The sequence below is a fragment of the Fibroporia radiculosa genome (assembly GCF_000313525.1).
Source record: "Fibroporia radiculosa TFFH 294 genomic supercontigs, scaffold16799, whole genome shotgun sequence".
Classification (NCBI taxonomy): Eukaryota; Fungi; Basidiomycota; class Agaricomycetes; order Polyporales; family Fibroporiaceae; genus Fibroporia; species Fibroporia radiculosa.
Window position 1 is genome coordinate 1 of NW_012133494.1, and position 17,360 is coordinate 17,360.

General features: G+C 50.5%; 5 protein-coding genes across 5 annotated transcripts; 3 read left to right on the plus strand and 2 right to left on the minus strand.

Moving 5' to 3' along the window:
- Nucleotides 1-3,405: 3,405 nt before the first annotated feature.
- Nucleotides 3,406-4,554, plus strand: FIBRA_07826 (uncharacterized protein; the record flags this gene model as incomplete). Its single annotated transcript, XM_012329491.1, has 3 exons — nucleotides 3,406-3,993; nucleotides 4,068-4,203; nucleotides 4,265-4,554. 3 exons carry the CDS (start codon nucleotides 3,406-3,408, stop codon nucleotides 4,552-4,554), a joined length of 1,014 nt encoding a protein of 337 aa, XP_012184881.1.
- Nucleotides 4,555-5,382: 828 nt separating this feature from the next.
- Nucleotides 5,383-6,538, plus strand: FIBRA_07827 (uncharacterized protein; the record flags this gene model as incomplete). Its single annotated transcript, XM_012329492.1, has 3 exons — nucleotides 5,383-5,973; nucleotides 6,053-6,188; nucleotides 6,249-6,538. The coding sequence occupies 3 exons, from the start codon at nucleotides 5,383-5,385 to the stop codon at nucleotides 6,536-6,538; spliced, it is 1,017 nt and encodes a 338-aa protein (XP_012184882.1).
- A 1,868-nt stretch (nucleotides 6,539-8,406) lies between these two features.
- On the plus strand, nucleotides 8,407-9,877 carry FIBRA_07828 (uncharacterized protein; the record flags this gene model as incomplete). Its single annotated transcript, XM_012329493.1, has 8 exons — nucleotides 8,407-8,488; nucleotides 8,548-8,582; nucleotides 8,650-8,816; nucleotides 8,874-8,909; nucleotides 8,970-9,043; nucleotides 9,105-9,574; nucleotides 9,630-9,716; nucleotides 9,770-9,877. The coding sequence occupies 8 exons, from the start codon at nucleotides 8,407-8,409 to the stop codon at nucleotides 9,875-9,877; spliced, it is 1,059 nt and encodes a 352-aa protein (XP_012184883.1).
- A 1,024-nt stretch (nucleotides 9,878-10,901) lies between these two features.
- FIBRA_07829 (uncharacterized protein) lies at nucleotides 10,902-14,302 on the minus strand (the record flags this gene model as incomplete). Its single annotated transcript, XM_012329494.1, has 12 exons — nucleotides 10,902-11,024; nucleotides 11,082-11,121; nucleotides 11,177-11,293; nucleotides 11,355-11,557; nucleotides 11,615-11,989; nucleotides 12,044-12,232; nucleotides 12,294-12,335; nucleotides 12,406-12,417; nucleotides 12,471-12,869; nucleotides 12,924-13,039; nucleotides 13,090-13,778; nucleotides 13,980-14,302. The coding sequence occupies 12 exons, from the start codon at nucleotides 14,300-14,302 to the stop codon at nucleotides 10,902-10,904; spliced, it is 2,628 nt and encodes an 875-aa protein (XP_012184884.1).
- A 1,026-nt stretch (nucleotides 14,303-15,328) lies between these two features.
- On the minus strand, nucleotides 15,329-16,803 carry FIBRA_07830 (uncharacterized protein; the record flags this gene model as incomplete). Its single annotated transcript, XM_012329495.1, has 8 exons — nucleotides 15,329-15,425; nucleotides 15,498-15,761; nucleotides 15,819-15,919; nucleotides 15,970-16,081; nucleotides 16,140-16,174; nucleotides 16,226-16,254; nucleotides 16,310-16,600; nucleotides 16,656-16,803. 8 exons carry the CDS (start codon nucleotides 16,801-16,803, stop codon nucleotides 15,329-15,331), a joined length of 1,077 nt encoding a protein of 358 aa, XP_012184885.1.
- Between the last annotated feature and the right edge of the window lie 557 nt (nucleotides 16,804-17,360).

The following is a 17,360-nucleotide window of genomic DNA, read 5'->3' on the forward strand; positions in this document are numbered from 1 at the left end:
ATCTAAGAATACCTAGCATGTGAGCCATCACCATGTGCTTGGTCAGTAGTTTCACATGTGATGATCACCTGAACGACCGTGTGTGTCTCTAGTACAAATGGGGAAAATCTTGTGTGAACGTATGATAGCCCATTTGCCATGCTTCGGATAAGCTAGACACCTGACTAGTAACAGTATCACCATGCATGATGCTATCCTTATCTAGGTAGATATCCAATCAGATAAGATGTAGATCATCTAGACGCTAAAGATAAGATAGACGCTATGAAATTCTGTGACAGTGACAATAGGGTGTAGGAGCTATTACACTTCTGCTGGATGATGCTGCAGTAGGGGTCAGATATGATGGTACAGGAGAGGACTTCTCTGCTAATAGGGGTACTACTGAATGACGATCGTCTTTACTTCCAATAGGTGTTAGGATTGGTGTAGTCTTTGGGATAGTTTTATCTCTACTCCTATTTGGACACAATGAATTGGCACAATACTGGTAGGAGGATCTGTTAAACCACTGATTGGTTCTTTCATTCTTATTGTAAGCATGGATCTTATTGAAGCATAGGAGATTCTTTGCCTGGGACCTGGTTATTGGTGGTTGTCCTACTGCTGTAGCCACTGTGGCTTGCTGCAACTAGGAACTAGTGGTCCTAGGAGAGTTTTGTTGTCCTAATGTTAAGGGACCTAGCGACTGAGGATCAGGAGTTCCACTTAAGACTACTACTGACAAAAATACTGCTACATGTAAGACAGACATGTTATGCTAGAGCTAGACTTGTAGACTGAGCCACTGCAACTGGCAGTGGTTTGAGAGTGTATACTGATTGAAGCAAAGCTTCAGACTAAGACTTGAATAGACAACTGAGTCTATTACCTGGAACTATCCCTATGAAGGTACGTAGAGAACAAGAGGACAAAACTAAAGTATAGTAGCACATGCAGTGCTACTTAAATAGTGCTACATGAATAGAGTTTAATAAGTATAAAACACTGAGTTGGATCAGTGATGTACATGAAACTGTTTCACTGGGTTGTATCAGTGATGAGGGTGAAACATGATAGAGATGAAACGTGATGTAGCTGAGACGTGATATAAGTGAAACGTGATAGATATGAAACAGTGATGTAGGTGAAACACATCAAGTGATGGGATCAGTTGTATAGTACAGGGTCAACAATGAATAGTTAGGAAAAGAAAAAAAAACCCCTCTGACGCTGTAACAACTTCAGTTTTGTCCTCTTGTTCTCTATGTAGCTTCATGGGGACATCCTCAGTAATAGACTCAGTTGTCTATTCAAGTCTTAGTCTGAAGTCTAGCTTCAACCAGTATACACTCTCAAACTGCTATCAGTTATAGCGGCTCAGTCTACTAGTCTAGTCTCAGTATAATGTGTCAGCCTTACACATATAAGTATCAGTAATAAGTCATAAGTCAAACTCCTGATCCTCAGTCGTTAGGTCCCTCAACATGTATGAGCAAGACAAAAAGAAAAAAACCCTCTTCATAACATTGTAACAGATGGAGGAGTGACACATCAGTAAAATAAGAAAAGGGTACACATCAATGAAGTAGTGAAAAGTAAGTTAGATCATGCAGGGTCAAATAAGGATTGGCAAGAGCAAAAGAAACCCCCCCAAGACTGTAATATTAATCTCCAGAAAACAATGTCAAAAAGGGCCAGCAGATTCAAAAGGCAGAATACAAGGAAACTGAAAAGTAAGTGTGGGGGGGACAGGCAGTAAGCCAGGAAACAGAACTCTGGAGTGTAAGGCACAGCCAAATTCAGCCATACAGTGGCACATTTTTGGACCTGAGGGTGGGCAGTGAGCTGGAAAAAAAATATGGAAGGCAGGGCACAGCCAAAACCAGCTGCACAATAGCAAGAGGCAGGCGCGAATCGAGGAGGACATTTGGAGGGCAGGGCGCAGCCGAGACTGGCTATACGATGGCGCGTTTTCAGACCTGAGGGCGGGCAGTGATCCAAAAAAAGAAGGATATGGAGGGCGGGGCGCATCCAAAACCAGCCGCACGACAGCGAGAGGTGGGTGCAAACCAAGAAAGACATCTGGGGGGCGGGGCACAGCCAAAACCGGCTATACGATGGCGCGTTTTCGGACCTGAGGGTGGCCAGTGAGCCAAAAAAGAAGGATATGGAGGGTGGGGCGCATCCAAAACCAGCTGCACAGAAGCATCCCAAACAGATGGGTATGGGGAACCGAGAAACTAATGTTGACAAGGTGGAAGGGTAGCTACTAGAATGGGCTATGTACCAGGACACAAGCAGGGTGTCTGGTAAATAAGTGCGGATATTACATTGCCTCATGTACTACTATCCCAATAGTATATATCATTACTATACATTCGAATACATTGTTATGTATTCGATGCTGTATGGCCTGCATGCAACAAGGGCATTAATGAACCAATGGTCATTTATGTAACGCGGACTTGATGGTACGTACCAGTGATTGTTGTATGAAACTGACACATACACCTGGCGCTGAGGCAGCGACAATGCTGACGAAAATGGTTGATGGAAAATCTTCCGACAAGTACACTGGCAATCGTTCACAATCCATAAATGTCGACTGCAAGGGTTGAAGTTAGCTTCATCTATCGCAGATCTCACGGACAAGAACTTAGGGGGGACTCTGGATTCTCATCTGATATAGTGTGATGAAGACAAGGTACAATTTCATTCTCCCCTGCGAGTATATGTGTCCTGAGTCTGCTGAAGCCTTCTGCATATAGCCTGCCTCTGACACGACCACCCTCCTACCGAATGTGAATTTCGTACCCGTCCTGTTTGGTGAGTGTACAACGAGTGCACGGATCAGCGACAGCAATTTTGATCACACTAGATCACGTTTGGGGCCTACGTACATATCCTCGCAGTCCCTGCTGTGGGCACTCGCTGACTGGGTGCGTCCATCGACGTGTGCGACACCGCGCGGCTGCATATCCTGGTCTCGTACTTACCCAGACATGTCTCGAAGACGCGTCTGGGGTCTTCCAGAGGCACCCAATAAGTCGGAAGTTGCTAGGCGTAGCCACCCAAAAATGGAATGCAATCGGGTGATTCAATCTCACCCGTTACATGGGGGCGCATCTGGAAGAGGAGTCTCTGCTAAGCTAGTACCCCAGACACGTCTTCGAGACACGTCTGGACATGAGACCAGCATATTCTTGTAGCAGAATTAGAGCTAGGTGGCCAGTGTGTCTAGGCCGCCGCGGCGCCGTCTAGTAATTGAAAGCAGGTGCTTGGTATCCTCCGTAAACGGTTTCCGCAAGCGCGGGTTGCCGAAGGTACGAGTGCTCAAGAGGCTTTGGGAATCCGCGGCGGCGTCACGATGACCTCGAAGCTTTCTCAAGGGTTCCGACCAATTTCTACTCTTCAGTCTGCTCCATGCCCGTCCTCGCTCCCAACTCGCTTGTCGTCATCACCGGCATCACCGGCTATATCGGCAGCCACATTGGCATCGTCGCCCTCCAAGCCGGACACCGCGTGCGCGGCACAGTCCGCTCCCTTGCCCGCAGTCAAGATGTCCGCAATGTTTATGCCGCACATGGGGTGGACGTTTCTAAGCTCACGTTCGCGCTTGTCGACGATCTCGCCAGCGAGGCACAACTGGCTGCCGCCCTTGAAGATGCGGACGGCATCATTCACGTCGCACTCGCCGGTGGAGTACCCTCGATCGATGACAAGGCTCCGCAGGACGCTGTAAATGCTGCGCGCGCAATTCTCCAGGTGGCGGCAAGGCTGTCATCCGTGAAGCGTATTGTGTTCACGTCGAGCTCTTCTGCGGCGTATCTTCCTATTCCAGGCTTCATGGAGGACCACATGACCGACGAGACATGGTGCGACTCCGCGATAGAGTACTTTCAGCACCCTCCAGGGGGAGGCAAAGGGGATGAACTCTGGGAGGCCACCCGATACAATGCAACTAAGGCCCTGTCTGAGCGCGCGGCATGGGCATGGGTTGCTGAGAACAAGGTATGTCAGCGTCCGCCACGAAATACATCCCAGTGTTGGTATGTTTACTGTGAGGCCGGCTATTACGTGAACAGCCTGCATTTGAGATCTCCACCGTTCTTCCAAACGCGTGCTTTGGGCCCGTCTTGATGGGCGCGCCACGCTCAACGGCTGCATGGATCGCAGCCATACTCAGTAACCAGGCTGCCTTCACGCAGCGGTATCCTCCAGGTATATATGCTCGTGCTGTCTGCTGTGTGTATGCATTGATTCACCACGCGTATGCACATAGATTGGTTTGTCGATGTGAGGGATGTCGCGCGGTTGCATGTGCTCGCGCTGACGGAGCCCGAGCTCAGTGGAAGACGCTTATGGGCAACTGCAGCGCCCTTCGGGTGGAATGAAATGTTTGCGATCTTTCGGAAACATTTTCCACAGGTTCAGGTTCCCGAGGACATCCCTGGTGTTCAGGGAGAACCAGCAAAATTCACCATCGAGAACGAGGTCGGCAGAAAAGCATTGGGCGAGTGGACCAGCTTAGAAAAGTCGATTGTAGACACGGCAAAGTCGATTGGATATTGAGGAATGAATAGAGTGGATGCGTGTAGGAAGTTTGAGCTGTGAATGCACGCAAGTTTGTTGTAGCGGGCGGGTGATCGGGCTCCAGTAAACCCCAACCCGGCCCAAACCTGAGCTTATCTGCTCAGATAACGCACCATGTCGGATTATCTGATGATTGTATGTGTGATACATATTGTGTATATCCTTTTGTACATTTCGCTGGGCTTGACCTGCAGTCCTAGGCTCGTTCCCAGTCGACCTGATTTTTGAACACCGCTGCGAAAGCAGCTCTCTGTATTTGAGCTCCAGTCCAATCTTCCTTTCCCAGATGGCTCGACGAAAACAGATGAGTGCATTCTAAGTCCGACGGGCGTGCGAGTCTACTACAGTCCTGCATACAGGAGCCGTGTGCCTTCGTGCCGTCCAAACTACTGGTCATTCTAGTAGTACTGTACAATAACATAGGGCTTGCAGGTCAATCGATCCGCCGACCTGCCTCCGGATAGGCGAGATAGCCGTTGCCAGTTGCACTTGCAAGTCGGTCAATTCGAAACTCCCGTGCTTATGATGAGTCGATAAACATCCCCAACTTGGAGATCACGGCGATCAGCTCTCCTCTTTTGGTAGTTCCGTCGAAGCTCTCGTACCTGTGGTGCTGATATACATACTTACATACGCACTTTTCCACTCGCATACCGCAGCGGCCTGATGTCCCTTCTCTGCCTCTATCTGTTTCACATCCAAGTTGCGTATGTAAGGATCATTCGGGGGTCCGATGAAAGATATTAAAGCAATAGAAGGGGCCCACTCTAAAATTCTCGCACTTTACCTACCGCGCTTTCAGTCAGGATGCCTGCTCTCCCTGCAAACTCGCTAATCGTCGTTACTGGCGTCACCGGCTACATCGCGAGCCACATCGCCTTTGCTGCGCTCAAAGACGGTCACCGTGTCCGTGGCACGGTCCGCTCCCTCGCAAGCACTGAGGAGGTCCGCGCTGGCTTTGTCTCGCACGGTGCGGACGTCTCCAAGCTCTCCTTCATTGTCGTCGACGACTTCCTCAGTGAGTCTCAGCTCGCCGCGGCGGTTGACGGAGCCGATGGCGTAGTCCAAGTTGTTGTTCCCGGCGGCGTTCCTGGAACAACCGACGGGGCCCCACAAGAGGCAATCGATTGGGCACACGCATTGCTCCGCGTCTCAGCGGCGCAGCCGTCCGTAAAGCGCTTTGTGATCACGTCGAGCGCGTTCGCGACGCATCTTCCCATCCCAGGCTTCATGCAGGACCGCGTGACCGACAAGACGTGGAACGACGCCGTCGTGCAGATCTTCCAGAACCCGCCGCCGGAGATGGACAAGGAGGGGGTGGCATGGACGGGCATCCGCTATGCCTCGACCAAAACTCTCTCTGAACGCGCAGTATGGGCATGGGCCGAGCAGAACAAGGTATGTTGTCGTCCGTGCTCCTTCAAAACCTCACGATTGTGCAGCAATGTGCTGATTGGCTACACGATAATGTGCGTAGCCCAAATTCGATGTCGTATCCATTCTTCCGGATGCCAATTTCGGGCCTGTCCTGTACGGTGGACCAAAATCAACAAACGCATGGATTCCGGCGATACTCACGAACCAGGCTGCTTTTACGAATGGATACCCCCCGCGTATGTGATATACCCCAGATGATCCTCTTTTCCTAATCCCCTCACTTCTCGTTTGTCCAGAATGGTTCGTCGACGTACGCGACACCGGGCGGCTGCACATTAAAGCGCTGACAGAGCCCCAATTCGGCGGGCAACGCATATTGGCAGCATCGGAGCCGTACGGGTGGAATCTCATCTTCTCCCTCCTGCGCAAGAATTTCCCCAAAGCGCAAGTCCCTGAGGACCTCCCAGCGCCGCTGGGAGGGCTGGCAACGTACGTGATGGAGAACGAGGTCGGGGGGAAAGCATTAGGAGGGTGGATCGGCTTGGAGCAGTCGCTGATTGATACGGGGAAGGCGTGTGGATTTTGAGGAGTGATATTCCATTGCGCCAGCATGCTGCTTGACAGAAATGGACAATTGAGACCTGTATTGTATCTTGTACGTTGACGAATCATCCGCGTTGAAATTCACGATGTTTTGTCTTGGTGAATTATTGATGCGCAGTAAAATTCAGCTGTCAATTCGCAGCTAGCAACATTGCGACAGGATGGGCTTGCATGTGCGCGCGACAATCACGAGCCGCGTCCACTGTGCATCCTAGTGCTGTCAGCACAACGGCGATAAAGATCGAAGGAGATGGGGAATGAATGATCGGTCTTCCTGGTTTTGTCATGGTTGATTAGGTCGTGGGGAAGATACATTTGGTGTAAGGCGCACAGGTATTTGTACTTTCTTGCTCTGACGGCTGAGGCGTGGGGAGCGCCGGACGGTCGAGATGAGGCTTGAATGGTGGAGTGTAACTTTGTGCTGGGAAGAATGATAAGGACATATGTCACGATGTGGAACAGTGGTCTGGTGTGATTTGGTATTGGACCCCTGTGGAGCAAGAGCTAGATGAGTAGAGTGTCAGACAAAGGGTGGGGTCTCTTACGCTTCTCCGTGATTTATGCTGGTGCGACAAACTCTAGATTTTCATGTCACTAATATCAGGTACTAGTATATCACCTCAGCGCCTCCTTGCTCTTTGTCTTTGTATGGGAGGCTACACGAGCGAAAGTCTCTGATGCGCTTGCCCTCGACGTTGAAAGTCCGGGTTTCAAGAGCACAAATCTCTCTCCGAGTATTATCCTCCAGGTTCGCTACGTGATCATAGCACTGGGTTTCTGACATGTCCCCGTACAGCGAGCGCATGTCCGATGTGAAATGGCACGCGCGGTTGCGTGAGGCGCCAGTGCATCTTGCAAACAAACCTGAATCCAATGGACCACTTTGCACACAAGAGACCGTTCCTGTTCTTCAGTCTGAATAGATGATTTTGCGACTAGCGAAGACCCTTTCGATTTTTGCTTCTGGCCAATTTTAAGAAAGCGTATTACCTATATTTGTCGCCTATGAGACCTTAGTGTGGATGGCGAGATCCAGATAGCGGCCAAGTCGAAGTGAGGGCTGAGGGCTGAGCCCCAAGGACGACATGACTGAGCAGTGAGCGCCGCGCACAGTCAGACAAGGAGGAAGTACCGAAAATGGGAACAAGAGCAGCGAGGACCGATCGGTGAGATGATCGAGCACACGTGTCGCGGTCATAAAATCGCACCGACCAGTTCGGGGCTCGCTTAGCAGTTCTATGCCGGCTAGTGACGCGGCCATTAAGCTGCTGTTCTTGCTCTTGAGTCAGCGTCAGGTATCGTTGTTCGTCTGAACTATCACTGAGCGACAAGAAATACTCACGATGCTTATTTCTAACACTACTATACGCCTCAATTGACGCAATCATATGTTGTGTAACTCAATGTCTGAACGGATGTCTGAATAAATTCTACCTCTTAGGTACATTTTCTTCTGCTGGGCAACGCATGTGTTATCGGCGCAAACAAGTATAGCCAAAGGGTCTGCAAAGGCGGATGCGGAGCGTGTTGAAAGCCCGGTAGGCTACGCATGTGAGAAGTTGACGCGTCCAACCGGCGCGCTCTCAGATCGACAGTAAATCGTTTGCCGCACCCCGTGGGCGTCGTCATCTCTTTACTAACAATTCCGGGTATTTTCAAGATTTGGCTAGTTCCCGGCAGAAAACCATCAGACATGTTCCTTTCGGTATAAGTACCACCGCTCGAATTGGACCACCGCCATTCTTTGTCGACCAGTCACTGCTGCGAGCTCTTTATTGCCTTGGTCTGCTTCGTTAACATCGAGACTTTAAAATGGGTTTCTGCTCGCAGATGTATTATTATGGCGTCATCATGTACCGCGTCACCAACCCTACCACCGACTGGACCGCCGACCGCATCCCTGACTTGGCTGGGCGGACGATTATTGTCACAGGTTAGTCGGAGCACTGGATTTTTTTCTCTCCTTTAGAAGGCTGATCTATCATTCTCCAGGTGGAAATGTCGGAATCGGTTATGAGACAATCAAAGTATGTGGTGCCGCTGCCAATGTGCTTGTATTTGCGTATATTGATTTTGAATGGAACGATACTGCAGGCTCTCCTGCAGCGAAATGCGAAGGTCTACATGGCCTCGCGTAGCAGGCAGAAAGCTGTAGAGGCTATTTCTCAGCTCAAAAACGAGACTGGCAAGGAGGCCATCTTTCTTGAACTCGACCTCAGCAGCCTCGCGTCATGCCGCAAGGCCGCAGAGGAGTTCCTGCGGTATGTAGACATACACCTTGCTATATGCGTTTTGTAGCTAATGCGTCCTGAGTATAGTAAGGAGACGGAGCTTCATGTTCTGTTCAACAATGCGTATGTGTCCACATCTACCCCTCATTAGCTGCTATTGAATCATTTCGGCATCTTCTCCAGCGGAGTCATGGTACCTCCAATTGACATGGTGAGCGCGGACGGATATGACCTTCAGTTCGGCACGAACGTCGTTGGTACGCGTGTTCATTTATCATCTTCATTGCTTTTCAACTTCCTGGCCATCTCCGTTCGAAGGCCACTTCCTATTCACGGAACTCCTTCTTCCCGCTCTCCGCGCGGCCACACAGTCTTCAGTGGATCACCATGCGCGCGTAATCACGACATCCTCCTCCGGCGCAATGATCTGCCCCATCGATTGGGATACACTCAAGGACGGCCCCGCTCGCCGGAAAAAGTCGATCAACCTGCTCTATGCGCAGAGCAAATTTGTGAGTACTCGCTCTCTTCTCCTGGTTGTGCGAATTGTCGTGACTAATGCGATGGCGGTAACGAAGGCGAATGTTGTCGTCGCACGCGAGCTCGCCAAGCGCTTTGCAGATGAGAACATCCTGTCCATCTCCGTCGACCCAGGTACACTTCTTTCTTTCTTTCTTTTTGTTTTCGCGTTCAGCTCTTACCCCGCCCCAATAGGTGCGATCCGCACCGAGTTACAACGACACTCGGCGGCAGCCGGCGGTATCATGGGATGGTTCTCCAAGAATACAGTGCGCACCTTCCTTCCGTTGGCCAGACGTTCCAACTGAGCTTGCGCCCTTGTAGCAATCGTGGCTCCGCCCTGCGTCGTTCGGCGCGCTCACACAGCTCTGGGCAGGCACGACGCCTGAGGCGCTCAATTTCAACGGAAAAGTGCGTATGGCATAATTTGATAAGCGCAATGCGGGGACTTATGGTTTCGCTAGTACTTTGTTCCGACAGCGAGAGAGGCGAAGTGCCGGGCGGAGGCGTACGACGACGACCTGGGCCAGAAGCTCTGGCAGTGGCTCCAGAAGGAGACGGGGACGGAATGACATTCCCACGTTTAGGAAGGTATATGGGTTTATAGCTCGCTTTTTAGGGCTATTTTATAGCCTCTGCACATGACAACTTGTCGTGTTTTGGGTTGATTCCCTACTATACGTTCGTTACAATCTGCTTATGTCGACAACATTGTTACGCTCCTAGTAATCAATTATCCGTTTTCTTGTGGTAGAATTGATGTTTGCGGGTACAGGCGACTCGGAGGCTCATGCATTTGAAGATGACTGGCCGACGATGCACTGCGGAAACCTTTGGTGGCCAGTTGCCGCTAGAAGACTTTCAAAGTGTCACCATTGTCGGTATTGTCAAACATGCAGTAATTGACATCAACAAGTGGGAACCTGCAGGCTGCAGCGGCATTACATGTTGGCGATACTTAGGAAGTCTTGAATGTTGATTATCACCTCAGATCACAGAACAGCGCAAATGATCAAATTCGATGTTGCAAATCTCCCGAGTCGAGGCAGCGCTCCGTCAACTTCCCTAGCCTTCTCAAACTCGGCGGCGCGTCACGTGTACCAGCAGATACCAGCTGCGCCGCCTCCAGGTCTCTCCTCCTTTTCACCGACTAGCGAATTTACCTGTTTGCTCTACTCTCGACTTGTTGCACGTCTCAAGATCTACTACGTTTAAGTTCTACGTTTGGATCTGATCACTGATAAACCCTAGAGCCGCATCGACAGCTACGGAATACTCGCAGTGTCACAATGACTGGCTCCAAACATTTGATGCCCACTGAAATTGTACTTTATTTCGCTGACGAATCTTATGCACCGCTCATGGAATTTACCCGTAAACTCCACGGGAAGGGAAGTGAGACCTTGGCCTGTATGCCTGACGAAATTAAACATTATTTACAAGCTGGACCTAACATCTCAGCAATCTCTGACAGAGCATTGAACACGACATGGAGCGGACCTGGAGCAGGAAATGAAGATACATATTCATAGCTAACGTACTTAAAACAAGTTAGAAATGCATATTTCACAGCATAATTATGTACAAGCCATTTCTCTACAGCACCGAATCGTAAGCAATGCGGGCACCCACCCAAGCATAGGGATAGTTATGCTGGTAAAAATTCCTCAGGCTTCGACGTTCGGCAAGGCGGGGAATAGTGGCGTATGAACCCCCAATCTACAGGCGGCGCAACAAATCAGCGAGGATATCTTCATTGAATCAATAGGCACGCACCACAACTTGATGATGGCCGTCAAAGAAATCAACGGAATACCTGTCGCGACAGAGCTTAGCTTTTCGCAAAAACAATAAGACGCAAATAAACACACCCAGGGTAGAGACGGGATGGTACAAATCCATCATGTTGCTCCAAGGCAGTCGATGTCCACTCCCAAACTCCTCCGTTGTGTCCCCTTCGATTACCTTTCCCAACGCCTGTTGTCGCCCTACATATCCCGAGAATCATAAGTATGCATTCAGTTCAAACAATAGTGCTGCATGACTCACGGAACAGGGTGCCAGTTGCGAAAACCGACGTTGGCTCCTCCCTCGTATCCACACTCAAACATATCGAAGAAGAGGCGAAGCTCTGGCTCGGTTGGAATCCGGCCGCCCTTGACACTGGCATATGAGGATAGGTTATCATAGGAAGTCATGATCGGCCAGTGTTGAGCTATCTTTAACGGAATGGGGCCGTACATGGTCCGAACCTACACAGGAAGAAGTTGATGCCGATAAAATTACCCAAGGAAAAGATGAACACTCACACAAACTGCGCCATCAATCTCCACCCAACTGGCAGGGAATTTGACAACGCCCTTCCCTTTATCGTTGTAGTACTCGTAAAACTCTCCGTTTGTAACTGGACGCCATTCGATCCTAACTTCATTTACATGCACCTCTCGTTCAGGATTCTCGTTATCCCATCCGAAATTATGGCCCGCAACATCAGTAGAAGCATCATCTGCCTCAGCATCATTATGGCCCAGCTTGATTGTAGTCGGCCCAAGGGTGACAGTTGAATCCTCGGGACGTGGTGCACGTTCCCAAGACTCTGCGAGTACTGTCCACACAGGCGCACTGAAGCCCGATGGAGGAATGGTGCCAGTACCAGCCCGCTGCAAGAGCATATACAAGAGTGTCTGAAGAACATCGCCTCACCAAACTGCCGAGATTTCTGGTAATCTTGGGCTTACCTCAGCGTGGAATGCCTCGTGCTCAAGGGTCATGAACAGAACCCGAGCTATTTTCCTTGTCAGCACCACCTCCCCCGAGGCAATGTCACGGTACAGCTGGAAAATCCTCTCGCGCACAGTGTACTGGTACGCGAGTATGCTCGAGACAGAAGGCCAGTCCTCATCCTGTTGTGGGACCTCAGAATGTGACTATGCAAGAACATAGGTTGGTCAATCTGTAATTCTAAACATAGCAATCCCGAAAACGTACATGACACTGTGTCGGGTCATCGACATTCGGGTCAATACCTCGCTACGGTAAGTGATTAGCTCTAGCGTCGAAAAACGAACGAAGCGCAGAGTGCACTCTGTCATAATCTTACTTCAAAGATATACTGTAATCAAGATAAATTTCATTCTTAAAACAGCAAACGGCATAATAATTCACCTTGAATGCGACCGGCTCGATATCGGGCACTTCCAGAAGCCTCGATAGGTGGATCGACAGAAATGTCGGAATATGCCCAAGGTAAAACAGACAAATATGTCGCAAATCAATCGGTTTCTGGAAAAGCATAGACGAGGGTATCATACGCTGGGTAATGAAATCCCATGCAGTCCACATCGTCTGCCATTCTTCAATTGTAGGCATACCGAAGGGCGTTGCCGTTGACTTGTGGACCACCGCTTCGCTGATTTCTGTCTTCAAAGGGGGGCATAGAAGGGGCACAGAGAACACGGGACGCTCAAGAAGCCATACAGAATACTTGGATGCGCTGTCGGTCCATCGCTGGATGGGGCGCAAGTCAGCATCTGTGAACAGGGTATATGCGTCCCGTTCTGAAAACTGAATCACCCCAAGTTTGAGTTGCAATATTACGCCAAACCATCCTGAGCATACCTTGTAAGACACTTCAATTCGTACAAGCTCATCCTTCTTGAACGAATAACTGGCCTTCGTCGATGGATCAATGACGCTATGATCAATACGTGATTTGTAGTATGCCTCGTGACGTCCTAGAATATCTATTAGAAAAAACAAGTGAAATGCCGACATAAGCACGTACGTTGGTCCTTGTTATAAACTCCGACATACTCCCACTTATCTTCGGGGAACATTGCCTCATCTCCGAGCGCCCTGCCGGCACATCGCAATCCGTTCATGATAAATGCCTCGGTAATGCCTTTGGTATCATTGTACGCTGACTCAATATCGACTGGATCGTTGTCGTGATCTATACCCAGCAAAAGGGTGTCGCCTGATCCAGCACGCAGAGGGAGGGATCGCAAAAACGCAGCGTCATCTCCGCGCGAGAAGTTGCCAAGGGATGACCCTAGGAACATGATGTGGAGTGGTGTATAAATACCAGGAGTGGAAGGGGGTGTCTCGTCTACACCGACACTGCCGCTCTCAGAAGTAGAGTCGGATGTGGAACTCGGAGACGCGTCTCTGCCATGTTGTACATGACTCAGCCGCTGAGAGAAGCCGTCTGGATTACGGCTGGCGTTCACTAGACTGTACACACCACCATCTTGAATATATGTCAGGCCGTCTTCATATGTGCCGCATAGACCTTGCAGCGACACCTTGCCCTGAATCTTGGCCCCGACCTCGGAATCATTCAACTCCGCCAGACTTCGCTGAAGCTCACGCTCCTGGAGATCGAGGGCATAGTAAGAAATCGGCGAGTTGGTGTTGTCGGGGTGCACTATTTGCGAAAGAGCAACCAAGACTCGCGAGGTCTTTCTAAGAGCTCTGTGATAGTAATTAGCTTGGACCCGCAAACATCACATACAGATGGAAGGGAGACTCGTCTACACGTGATCCAGGCACTGTGTGGGGGAGATACAGACAAAATCTGCGAATCCAGATAAGACGAGATCCACGAGATGTCATGATCACCGGTATCCGTGACGTTGGGGTCTGACAAGAATCAAAGAAGACATGGATGCTCACCCGGCTCCGAGCTCGACAACGGCCTCGTCATTCTTGAGTTGACCGCCATCCGAAGCGTGCATGACGCGAACAATCTCATCGGCATAGTTGGTGAAGATCTCTTCCTCTGCCGGAAAGAGATAGTATTCAGGAGCTTGAGTGGTAATATCGTCGTACAGCCTGAGGCCTCGCTCGTCATACAATAGCATGGTTGGAAGGGTTTTCTCGCCGACGGGCCTGGATAGGCCGGCGACAATCTGCTGGCGGATGCCATCCTCGCCGTCAAGGGCGAGGCGCCTCGCGCGAACATTCACAATATTGACGGCTGCGGAAGCGGGGGCCATCGTCGTCTAACAGGATGCAAAGTCCTTATTCGCAAAGGGGGGAAGGAGGTAGGCGTCTGCATGGTCGCTACAAGTCAGAGGATTATAAGGACGCCCGAACGTTGGCAGCAGCACACCGAGGGCGGCTGCTTACGTAAGAAGACTATGACATAAACGACCCCAGGCAGAAACGGGTGACCATGTCCCGCTCCATTGCGCTAGAGTCGTGCCCACCACTGACGCTTTCTAGACCCCTGCTTGCCGGCAGGATGTGGTCCACCCTTCCCTTCCTGCATCCGCATTGCGCACCCAGACAAGCCTCGTGAGCGGAGCACTCCATATTGTGGGGACACATCAACACGTTGGCCCGTTCGGCCATTCAACCGCAGTTGCACATGTCAGTATCCGACATTCGTGGCCCTCGAGTCTTGGCCAAGCATAATCGTGACCACTCACCACTGACGGCTACGCATCCAACAATTTGGTAAATAGTTTGATTGGTCGGATACTCAACTAGTAGATGCGATGTTTGCGTAAGAGGCCTGCCCACGAACGTGCGGACATCGCACGGGTGTTAGTGTTCTCGCATTCAGGCACTAATAATACTAATCAACACTCTAGATCCAGGTCGTGAAGAGCACTCAGCGACACTGACCTTTATTCAATGATAGCCATAGCGCGCTCTAGTGCCGGCCGAGTCAAAGATGTAACTTGCTCGTGTTCTGATACGCGACAATAGATAGCGTCTTTCCTACGAACAGAACGGAGGTCGCCCGTCAGCGCGTCAGCGTCGATACGCAACTCATCGGATAGTGTCAGCAACAGTCGGGGAGACACTCTCTAGTGTTGAGACAACAGAGCCTACGTAGTGAGATGACAAAGCGAGCATTATGAACAAGCGGGAACATCAGCGTTGTCCGAGTCAAGAAGAGTGAGTTCATGTCCGACGGTCCCGCGCAGGATCATATCTTGACGCTACTATAAGACTGGGCGCTGTAATAATCGATCAGGCACTGTCCGAGTAATCGAGACAAGCGAGTACATTCGCTATTGGTCTTTGTCTACGTCGACAAGCTCTACGGCAAGTCGTGCCAACAGATCATCCGCGCGCGGATTACGGGGGAAAGTCCTACCGTCGCCTTTCCTATCCAGACAAATGGAACGTTCGACGGATGTGTGAATAGCTGAGCAACCCGAACGAATTTGCACCACTCACCCTCCACCCCCGGTGGCTAATCGCTGAAGCCATCCCCATGGTCGGTTCCATCCCATGACCTGTCCCCAATTTCCCCTCCATCCGACATCGTACATACGAATGCGATGGTGCGCTTCTCGCACAAGGCGCCGCTGACGGTAAGACAGCTCATGCTCGAGAGGCGGATTGGACAGCATTCGACTACTTTCAGACTGTGTCGGGATAGGTGGAAGATGGCGGAGCAACAGAAAAGGCGAAAGCTGCTCTAGCGTTGTTTGATTCGATCTACATAATGTGTTTAGCCACTACATTAGAAGAATTGGTAGGCCAGAGAAAACATACGTGATCAGATATAGATGATACAACCAGAATGATCCAAAAACGAGGGCCATTATGATGCCATAGAAGGCGAGGTATATGTCGTGAAGTGGGGTATTCTCGTCCTAAACACCGATAAGCGAACGATACGCTACACCGACAAGGAAGTACGTACTATAGAAAGAGGATTCGTGAATGCAAAGTAGACCGCCTGAACGCACATGACAGCGACATAAACCGCGAGGAAGGTGACGCAAGTCAACAGGTGCAGAAAAGCCGAGTAAGTTCTATGGCCCTATCGTACTGTTCACCCTTGTCATTATCAAAAGCAGTAAGAGAACGCACAATGCACTTGTCTCCGAGCCAGAAACAATGATGGTCTATAAAAACTGTGTGAATTTACTTGACCCTGATATCTGATCCGTACTCACCCATTTTGAGCACACACCGCCCACATGTGCTACAATGGTGCGCTCTCTCCGGCTTCGGGGCAGAACACTTGCGACACCATTTACCAGGGGAGCGATCAACCTCTTCTTCGTCGTCGGTTGCGAGCAGTGCCTGCATGAAATTTATGTCTTCTGAGCCGCGCGCATCTAGCCCGAATTCGGACTCCTTGTCTCTTGTGACAGGGCCGGGATCACGCGCAACAACGACAATCAGCGATGAAAATGAGAGGAATGTCAGAGTGTAAGTGATGGTTAGGTGGATCAGGAACTGAGTCGGCGAATGCAGTACTAGCAGATGGTAGTTGACGAGAACAATCAGCAGAGACGGATGTGGTGCCAGCATGAGTATAACAGCCACTGGTCGCACAGTCAACGACAGGTAATTGTTACACACACAACGAATAAAACGTACAGACAAGGGGTAGATAGTGATACCATCGCTTGTGAATACGTGGCGGATAGTCGTCGTCGTCCTCATCGTCTGCCCAGGGTGGATTGAGCACAGGGGGAGGCTCGGAGGGCGGCGTAATCAGAGGGGACCTAGTACGTGGCATGGGCATGGGGCGAACGTTATCAGTGAGAGAATAAGTTGGAAGCAAAAGGGAAGGAATGCAGCATATTTCGAGGATGGCTGCAAGTGTGCGATGAGCAACTCGAGACTTGCTGTCCAGTGTCCTGATCGCTCACCGGTTCCTCAGGTAACCGGGCTTATCGCGCGTCGACGGAACTGGCGGGCATTCCGATTGGTTCGGAGACAGCGGAACACATTCACCCACGTGATCTTTATCCCACCGGCGTTTTTGAAACTTTTTCGCCATGCTCATTGCTCGCCTGGATTGGGTCGCAGCTTTAGGCAGGCGTTTCGCGACATACATAGGTTACGACAATTCTGGGTCTCATGGCGGAGCCATCCTCATCTTCACAGCTGTCTCCAGCCTCATTCAATGACTACAATGCTACGCTTCAGGTTGCAGCACTCAAAGCAACGAAGCATGCTGTGCTCCTCCCCTCCGATATCCCCTTCCACCGTTCCGTCGACCGCGCGTTCGCCAAAAATCTCGATGCGTGCTCTTCGCATGTCCTCTCACTTGCAAATCGGCTATTTACTCTTGTTTTC